Source organism: Macrosteles quadrilineatus, unplaced genomic scaffold (assembly GCF_028750875.1).
Source record: "Macrosteles quadrilineatus isolate MER2022 unplaced genomic scaffold, UCM_ALF_1.0 Scaffold_2__2_contigs__length_208266976, whole genome shotgun sequence".
Taxonomy (NCBI): Eukaryota; Metazoa; Arthropoda; class Insecta; order Hemiptera; family Cicadellidae; genus Macrosteles; species Macrosteles quadrilineatus.
In genome coordinates this window covers 44,443,944-44,454,796 of record NW_026542595.1, presented here as the reverse complement: position 1 = coordinate 44,454,796, position 10,853 = coordinate 44,443,944, and the positions used below count along the sequence as shown (strand labels likewise).

At 35.3% G+C, this 10,853-nt stretch overlaps 1 protein-coding gene across 1 annotated transcript in view; it reads right to left on the bottom strand.

Annotated features, from left to right (window-relative positions):
- LOC128985734 (uncharacterized) overlaps positions 1–10,853 on the bottom strand; it is a 34,944-nt gene that overhangs the window by 7,629 nt on the left and 16,462 nt on the right. The window contains exon 2 of the mRNA XM_054405550.1: positions 493–657. Coding sequence (XP_054261525.1) covers positions 493–657 — 165 coding nt within the window. The remainder of the gene's footprint in view (positions 1–492; positions 658–10,853) is intronic.

The window sequence follows — 10,853 nt, the reverse complement described above, 5'->3', positions numbered from 1 at the left end:
TTATGATGATGGACAAAGGACATTAAAGTATTATATTTTAATTTTAATACACGGTGAATGGGTTCTCAATTCAGGGTGGGCTCGGGATCACCGGGTTAAAACCATAATATATTACACATTGAATTTCCATTGGTGGTTGGCAGGACAGAAGGTCTATTATACTGAATACTCTAACCAGCTGGGCTTTTTTCATTACATAGAATTGCTTTATAGTCGTTTCAGTTTGAAGCAGAACAAGGAATGTGTACTACTATTGTATTTTTACACCTGTGTGTGTGTGAGAGAGAGAAAGAGAGAGAGAGACAGAGTTCTTGTGTACAGTAATTGCTAACCAACTGGATGGTGTGTTGTTAGGTAGGTCTAAATGTTTTTTTTTCAGTTTATTACATAAGTAACATAAGTATAAGAGCTGCTATTTGCTGAAAAATTAAGCTCATCAACTGGCAGCCCTGCTTTTACTACAGAACATTAAGACAACGATTCATAAAATACCTTTCTGGACATTCTTGCGACAGACAGTGGGCTCCATGTATGGCAGGTGCTCTAGGGGAGGCTGCATGGAGCAATTAATCTTCCCCAGACTGTAAGGGTCGAATGGATCACCACAGCGAGGGTCATAGGCAGAGTTGCAATGGTAGCAGATGATGGACTCCACACCTGCACAACATCAATGTGATCAATGGATCGTTTTGAAGAGTTAAGGTGGGCACTAACTGAACACACAAGGATCAAGTGCAGCCATCTGCTGAGTTTGGCAAGGAAACCTATGTGCTTAAAAGAGTCACATTGGTACAGACATTATACTTTAATACTTTTAATTGAAATGGCGACCATTTGAAGGTAGGTACCAGTATTTTAAGCAAAGTATGAATGGAGATGAGTGTAGGATGATTGACGAGATCTTGTAGTCTTGTTACTGACTAAGGACGTGTTCCTTCCTTAGACAGGACTGTTTGTTAATTAATAGTCCATACAGTCAATGGCAACTAAGGGAAAGGGACATACAGTTTATAGCGGAATCTGAACCACATTTTTGCCTTAATACTACAGTCTTATTTCTTGACATGTAGTATTGATAAATCATAACAATATTTATATTACGAAGAGAATTTCGTAACCACATAAAATAAATAGGCACTCTGCACCTATCACAGGCATTTTGTTTTGTCCAAACCATCTAAGTTCACAAAACTTCCTTGACTTAGTTATTTTTATTCGGCCAATTATAATGTTATTTAAATGTTCGTTGGCAAGATAGTTCAACAAATGTTAGTAACCAGAAGAGTTTTATTGTTACAGAGAAGTCGTGCGGAGGGTATCTGATCTTTTGCGGCTTCTCTCATCCGATTAACGTGTCTGCATAACTCCAGTTACTGCCAACCCTACAAAGGAACTGGCGCACACACAACTGTAGTTTTTAGAAACAGTTTAATATATAATGTAGATCCATACGATGCTGACATATCAGAGCAAGTGTATATTTTATGACTAAGCCGAGCAAAGGACGAATGTTAGAAGAATGAGATGACAGCTTTATTACTGACTATTGTGACTGTAATCAGCTGGTTCTTTGGACCATGGACAGCTGGGTTAGTTGTGAACATTCACAACATTTCAGAATTTTCAATTTTATCAGATCAAACTTTTTGCTTTTTGAAGTTTTTTATTCTGTGGTAAGCACTACAGAATACTTTTAGCATCAACATTTTTTTAAAGGGTATATTTATAGGTACATCAATCTCAATTAGATTATGCTTTTGGACTTTTTGTCATTTCCAATATTAATAGCTTGCCTGATCCCACTATAGCCTGCCTGTTTCCACTATAGATTGCCTGTTCCCACTATAGCTTGCCTGATCCCACTATAGCTTGTCTGTTCCCACTATAGCTTGCCTGATCCCACTATAACTTGCCTGATCCTACTATAGCTTGTCTGTTCCCACTATAGCTTGCCTGATCCCACTGTAGCTTGCCTGGGGCAGACCTTCCCTAATCCCCTCCAGTCCTCCTTGCTATAGTTTATTAATTTTTAGTTAATTTGTTCTTTTCCAAAAATTTTTCATATAAATTAAGTCTCTGCCGGACAGAAAAGTTTATTCTCTCCTACTGCAGTGAATTTAGCTAGGAGCAGCTGTTTCAACTACACAAGTTGGTTTTATGATATTCAATAGCATTAAAAGGTTATAAGGTTTACTAACAGGGTGCAGCACTATTAATTCTTTTTGCGTTTATGACAACAGCTAATTTGAACCAAAGCAGCAAAACAAAAAGCTGTGAGAACTTAAATTTTTTCTATTGTTTAGGTGCAGTGGTAGAACATTATGGCTATAGTAGATGCTATACTATAGTATACCGTAAATTATAGTAAACAAAATTTTCTTAAAACGTGTCCTCTGCCTTTGCAAATGCAAAGCATGACTCTCTATAAACTATCATAGATAATAGTGGTATTAGTCTCTAGGTTAACAAGTGGGTAAATTCGTAGGAATGGAAGTAGCTTAATGCTGTCACAAGAACAGAGCCAAATAAAATTTTTAAATTTGTTTAGTTTTTTTTAGTTTTTTTTTTTAATACCAAATATACCAAAAGCTTAGTGAGCTGTTTATTGCAAAATGGCCCTAAAACTAAATCTATCTACAGCAAAACATATTTATAAAAATACCATTAACTTTTTTTAATATTAATGTTTACGTTCGTTATAGTCGTGACAGAATTTTGTGTTTTTCCATAAAAGATGCTGTATTAATAAATACCCCCGCCGCAGCAAACCTGCCGACTAAGCGAATTTCCATTTGTCTGAATTGATTTTCAGTTAAATATATTTTAATAACATTAGGTTTAACGAGTACCTAGGTTTGCTGCTACAAGGAAACTAATAAAGTGTGTTTTTGAGTAAAATATTGATAGCTTAGTACAAAATAAATAAATTTGCCAAGTTTGATCAAAATATATTCATAAACAAGCAAACTACAACATTTGACAATTTTCTCCATAAGAATAACATGGGAATTTTAAATTTACAATTTTTTTAATTTTCTCCGTTACTAATATTCGAACAAAAATACTTTTATATACTAAATTATTTGTTTTTTTAAGCTCTTTAAAAAGGTCTAAAGAGAAATTGGGAAATTTTGTGTTTTGAGGGTCAAAAGTGAGAAAAACCAATTTTTACCCCATAAAACCCCCCGTAAAGCCCCGTTCCCATGGTCCGATCGTGCTGGTTCGCGAACTCATTCAAGTTTATCCCGCTTTACACCTTTAAACCAAATTTCATCAAAATCGGACAAAAATTACTCAAGTTATCGCGTTCACGGACGTATATATATATATATATATATATATATATATATATATATAAAAGTCTATATATATATATATATAAGTCTATATATATATATATATATATAAGTCTATATATATATATATATATACAGGGTGTTTTTTTAAAAACTTGCATCTTTATTTATGTAAAAACCGCAATAGATAGAAATATGCAGTTTGCGGGAATCATCTATTGACGTAGGGGGACCAATTGTTTTGAATTCAACGTTACATTCACATCCCCCTCCTTTCCCCCCCTGCCCCCAACTTAATTTTTTTAAATAGCAAGGTACCCCTTGTGACATATCAAATAAAAGAGCATAAAAAAAGAAAATGTTTGATGAAAAAAAATTGAAAATCGGTTCATAAATTTGTGAGATATTCCCCCCCTCACCCCCCCGGAACTTAATTTTTTTTTAATAGCAAAGTACCCCTTGTGACATATCAAATGAAAGAGCATGAAAAAAGAAAATTTTTGGTGAAAAAAAATTTAAAATCGGCTCATGAATTTGTGAGATAATCACCCCCCTTTTCCCCTACCCATAACTTGATTTTTAATAGCAAGGTACCCGCCCTTGTGACATATCAAATGAAACATAAATTTCACCAAAATTTTTCTTTTTTCATGCTCTTTCATTTGATATGTCACAAGGGGTACTTTGCTATTAAAAAAAAAATTAGTTCCGGGGGGGTAAGGGGGGGGAATATCTCACAAATTTATTAACCGATTTTCAATTTTTTTTCATCAAACTTTTTCTTTTTTCATGCTCTTTTATTTAATATGTCACAAGGGGTACCTTGCTATTTAAAAAAATTAAGTTGGGGGCAGGGGGGGAAAGGGGGGGAATGTGAATGTAACGTTGAATTCAAAACAATTGGTCCCCCTACGTCAATAGATGATTCCTGCAAACTGCATATTTCTATCTATTGCGGTTTTTACATAAATAAAGATGCAAGTTTTTAAAAAAACACCCTGTATATATATATATATATATATACATATATAAAAATTTGAACGAATAGTGTTTTTGGCCTCTGGGGACATCAAAATGAAAAAGTAAATCGGTCCCGGGTCTAGGTCTTACCGTGCCACCTACGGCAATAGCTACTTCCCTATAGGGAAATTCGCTAAAACCACCAAAGATATTGTGTTACCATAGACATTTTATGAAACTTCAAATGGCAATGAAATAAACAAAATCAAAAACATTCGGAAAAAGAAAAAAAATATTATTAATTCCTTTTCTTGAAAACGTACGTTTTTAAATTTTTACTCACCTACAGAATCTGATTTTTTAAATTTCTAGATATACTTGATTGTGAGAACAGAGGAATGACAAGTAATTAGATGGAAACAATTCTAAATTGAAAAGAACATATGTTTACAAAGAAAAGGCAGTGCTCTAAATTGATATTTTTTAACAATTTAAAATCAATAGGTTTGGTACCTACCGTACTCATAGTTTGCTGATACAGGCAAGGTGACAAAGTGTGTGTTTAGTGAAATGTCAATAAAGCTTAGTATGAATTCAGTAAATTACCCAATTTTAATCCAAATAGTTCGGTAAACAGGACAAATTGAAGCAGTTTACTCCATAAGGATAATAGCCTAAGCATTTTAAATTCACAGGTTTTGTAATTTCCTCTGTAGCCTTTATAGGCTTATAGCAGGTTTCAACACTAAATTATTTTTGTAAGCTCTACAAGATGGGAAGAAAAGAAATAGCAGCAAAGTTATGGTTTGAGGTTCAAAAATGGTGGAAAATCTATTCACCCCATATAACCCAGTTCCCAGTTCCCACACAGTAGTCATAGTCCCACTGCTGGATTGCAAAGCGATTGAATAAATGTGAGTTTACATAATTGTACCAAATTTAATCATAATCGGATGTTTTTTACTCGAGTTATCGATCTGAAGGACATATGTTTAGCCTGTTATAAATAAATTTGACCGGATATGGTCCAAAATCCGGTCCATCAACATCAAAACAAAAAAGTTGATCGGTCCTGGGTCTATGTCTATCGTGAGACATGCTATACTATATGTAATAACGTCTTCCTTATATGGAAAACTCGCTAATAACACTTCTAGCACATCGTACATCTCAAAAAGATGTTAGCCAAGACCGGGACGGACGTCACAGCAGGGGACAGACGATGACGTCAAAGTGACGTCACGACGCTATCGACCCCAGTGGGAGGGGGGGGCTCCTGCCTTCCCATGAATGCTATCACCATATTATGTAACATTAACTTTAGCAATTCCTCCCCTAAATAGATTTTAACAAACAAATCCAATAATCATATTCTATTTTTAAGTATCTAAGTAGGCATACACAATACACTTTATGAGTTAGATCATAGACTAAGGAACTCTATTGTCTGTGGTTAGATATAAACGCTAACGAAAATATTTGAGTTAACACAAATTTCACTGTTCCGTATTCAGCACGAATAGGCAATACGTGGTGCACCATCAATGCATATATGGCGATGCATCGATGGGAGAGCAGCTTGATGAAGAACAAATTCACCCTTTTATAATGATTCCCAGTCAGGCCTTTGTACTCTTACTCTATAAACTATAATGACTCAATGACATGTTGCATGACCGCACCACAGAGATCACTCGCACAGTAGGCCTATACATGCGCTTAGAATCCAAATCGTAAATTATTTTATGTCCCACCTTCACATCCTAGGACGTAAGGCTCTAGCCGGGAACTGCACACACATTACTGCAGGCTAGTCCTGGGTGGGTCATAGAGCCTTGGAGGGTTGCGGTATTATCACATATGTCTAGATAAAATCCATTGGTGATTGGCTGGTTTTGTGCTTGGGACCTCGGGGTCCGAAGCCCCGCGATATACCACCAGGACCAGTTCGCACCTCTCAACCGTACATTGCTACAGGTTTCGTGTTGAAATCATAGGTTTGACGCCACAACTGTATTAATCTTAAACCAAAATAACACTGAAGTAGGTTTTACCATGGTCAATGGTTTTACATAGTAATTATTTGTTGGGTATCCATCAATACTTACGGGAAATTAAAAAAAAAGTAACAAGGTTTGAAGTGAAACAGAAACTACTATAGTAGAGAATTAAATATTAATAATGTGATAAGTAATATTAAATTCTTTCCCCGAATTAATTGACACGTGAATGTATCAAAGCTGTTATATTTGTTAACACTGTACTATTTTGCATGCGGGGCTATGTACCAATATGAACTGAAAATTGTATGGGACACACGATCTATACTAAATTATGAAGGCAATGTCGGGTGAAGCCGACGGGGAACAGGTAGTAGTGTAATAACATTATAATGCAAAACATATGCATTGGCAAGCATATAATGGGTTCTTTATTACACGATTCCTCCATGTTATCTTCATTACTCTAGACTACCGGTAGATCAACTTTAGATCAAATCGGTTTTCTTGATCGATCTAAATGTGGTTTTAATGTTTATATCTTTACTGTCCGTGTTAATACTTTAATAGCATAGACAAAAATAGGAACTAACAATATATGAGATATAATTATTTCATAATATACATCTCAGTTACCTCTTATAGAAAATATGTTAAAGAAAAAAGCTATCAGGCATTTAAATTCAATTAATAGGCAATATAAATAAGACTACGTTTAATTGAAGCAAACTGCTGTAGAGGTACAGCTTTATGAAAAAAAGAACTAGAATACTGTAATTTCTTTTTAGACAATTAATTGTCAACCACCTTTCCATATAAAATATAGATAATTTAATTGACAAATTTAAAAAAAAAATCGGTATCTAATTATTGAAAAAAACTATCTTAGTTGTTTTCTCATTAAGAAATTTGTTTTAAGTCAAATACAATATAAACCAATTTAGGTTTTTAGTCAATTTCCCATACAGGGAAACACTATTACTGCGGGTCTTATGGTAAACCTGGACCCGGGACCGATTTATTTGTTTGTTTTGATGTTCTCAGAGGCCAAAAACACAGTTGTACAAAATAAACTTTTTTTGTATTTGTCTACTTTACAATCTGTTCTTTAAATATGTTGAACAATAAGTAAATGCCATATAACCTCAAAACTTTGGACATCCAAGGGGAGTAGCCCGAGAGGAACTAACCCGAGGGAAGTTAATAATGACTTAAGTTAATAATAAGGGAACTCAGGGACCCGACCATCAATGACATTTCTAGATGTGGACCATTCATTGTTGTGCTTAATTTTGGCTGTATCGGTTTTGTATTTTAGTCGTGACAGACAGACGGGCAGACACCACTTCAATTGTATAATAATATAGATAGGTAGATAGATAGATAAATGATTAACTGTTGTAGTTTGCTTGTTTATGGATAAACTGTATTTCAATCACATTTGCAATTTTGTTTATTTCATACTAAAATAAGCTATCCAAATTTCTATAAAAACACAACTCATTACCTCCCCTGTAACAGCAAACCTAAGTACTCGTTAAAATTAATGTTATTTGAATAGGAAATAAATATTACGATTTTAAAGGAATATTTTAGTAGAAATTCAGCTAGGTAAATGGAAATTCGCTTAGTGTGCAGGATTGCTGCGGCGTGGTTATTTTTATTAAATCAGCCATTGTTAAGTCATTTACGTTGTAACAATTATAATGGCTGCTATTATGAAAAAAAAATTATTAGCGAATTACCCATATACGGAATAAGCTATTACCGTAGTAGGCCTACTCATGGTAAGACCTGGACCCGGGACCGATTTACTTTTTCGTTTTGAGGTCCCTAGAGGCCAAAAACACCATCCGTTCAAATTTATATATATATATATATTTATTTATTTATTCATTTATATATTTATTTATTTATATATGTGTCCGTTAGCGCGCTAACTCGAGCAAAACTCATCCGATTTTGATGAAATTTGGTACAAACATGTAAACCTATGTTTATTCGAACGAGTTCGCGAACCAGCATGATAGGACTATGGGAACAAGTGTTTATGGGGGGTTTTATGGGGTAAAAATTGGTTTTTGCCCATTATTAACCCTAAAAACTTAAAATTTAACATTTTCTTTCCAACCCATTTTGTAGAGCTTAAAAAACAAATAATTTAGTATAATGAAGCGTTTTTATGCGCCTAATGGTTACGGAGAAAATTCTAAATAACTGTAAATTTAAAATTCCCATGTTATTCTTATGGAGAATAAGTAAACTGTTGTAGTTTGCTTGTATATGAACATATTTTGATCAAATTTGGAAAATGCATTCATTTCATTCCAAACTATTAACATTTTACAAAAAAAAACAAACATTTTTACCTAAGTAAACCTAAGTACACGTTAAATTAATGTTATTTAAATAGGCCTAGGGAATAAATGTGATATTTTTAAAAGAGACATGTTTGTGTAAATCCAATAAAGCAAATGGAAATTCGCTTAGTCTGCAGGTTTGCTGCGGCGGGGGTATTGATTATTTTTACAAGTAGGCCTAGTATTTTGCTATTTCAATTTGACGTAATTTGTAAATTTCACAAATTGTATAAATATGCCCGGTCCAGTTTGTAACCAACTTATGAGAGAGGTCTCATACTGCCTATCATTTGACTTCTTGGACGAGTGAAATCGTATAGTATAGCATGAAAGGAGCACAAGGAGTTACAATCTATTTCTGCAGTACAGTAGTGCCAATGTTCTCTGCTGTTTGTGAAATCCAGTTTGTGTCGACGCAGTTGTGGAGAGATGTCAATGTTTCAATCTCCAGCCCCGTCACCATCCCCTGCCATTTCCGCCGTAATCACTTCGTCCGTTCATCGCCTGTCTACCACCTCGTTCCAAACACCTTTTTATGATAAGGGAAAAAGGACGGCCCCTTTATTCGCTCTTACCGTCATCGTTGTATAAGGGGCTAGACTCTACGCTATTGTTGAAAATTACTAAGTAAATAATCTACACACTACACACACTCACAATACTTAAATGCAAAAATGAAAAAGTAAAATGTAGGTTATTCGAACAATTTCAAAATTGAATGCACGCAAATGTAAATGTTGTGGTAGGTTCTGATTAAATATCTTCTTAATATTAAATTGATTTAAGAATCTTTTTCTAGGCGTTGTTTCTTTGTTGTGGCATTTCAGTTTAGAGCCAGGAGCCTCGTGCGAGATAAGTATACCTCCATCCCTTGATCGTCGGTGTTACGCCGTCATGTGTACAACATTGACGATGGTTGAATTGCGGACGGTTGGCGGAAAGTGGATTAGGGATAGTGGATGGATTGTGGACATTTTGACGGAAGGTTGATTATGAATTGTGAACATTTGATGGAAGGTGGATTATGGGGCAGTTATTGCATTGTGGACAGTGGGCGGGTTGGGAGTAGTGGACATGAGGGATTGGTGGGAGGTATAGGGTTGAAAGTGGATTGTGGACAGTGGATGGTGGACGGTGCACGGCTTACCATGAAAAGTAAGGGCGTAATTGGATCTGCGAAGCCTCCCTATCCACCCTCCACCGCTCCAATTAAAATGTATCTCGAGGGTTTTTTGTTAAAGGGAAGAACCAAGATAAAATAAAACTCAATGAGCCACTTCCACGGTTGTATGGAAAACCGCGTGAAAACGATAACGTGACAACCTGAGCGATAACAAAAGCAGGGACTTGTAAATATAAACAACTCATTAGATTTAATAACTTAAAGAATGTTTCGGAAAAAACGTTTTTTGATGTGAAAGGTGTAAGTTCGGCCACGTCCTACATCACTGACTTGAAATTTGATTAGATAATAGTAATTTAATGAAGCAAAACAAAGTATGGTAACGTTTGATTGATGTTTAAAAATTGTTTATTCTAGATTCAGAGTGGAGTGGTCGAATCAGGATAATAGAGTTGTCGAACTGCAGCTTGCCTTTAAACGTCAGCCACTATTTATACTAGTGAAACGAAGCAGTATTTTCCGTAGGTATAAACATAATCGCGTCGATAGCTGCGAGGAAGAAAAGGATAGTTATTGTTTCCCCAAATTGAAGTCTGACATGACGGCAACCACTACAGTAGTTACGCGCCGATGTTCACACATACAGTACATTGGAGCTTCCGGATCCTCATTGCACTACTTGTAAACGTGACGTCACTAGGCACAGTGCAAACTTGCCGTTTACATTTGTATTGTACAGCCAGGGATATTGTTATTTTAATTCCCGCATCGTGCGCACACAAATAATTCACCAGAGTTGAAATTCCCTAAACTCAACAAATAAACTAACAGAGAACTGTTTCCTTCGGACTTCGAACCTTAAACCTGCATTATTATTTGCGTCGAACAAACTCAATAACTTTTTAAAAATATACTTGACCTGGGAAATTAGTCTTTTGACTCTAATAAGAATTTCTTACAAGCAGATTTTCTTTTATCTGAAGCTTATTTACTTCTTATCTGTCAGTTTGAGGGTCGGAGGTAACATTTAAAGGGGGTTGGGGGAGGGTTGTGTCAATCGATGGAGGTACCGCCGCGTGCCGCTCATCCAACATTCATTGGCTTCGATCACGAA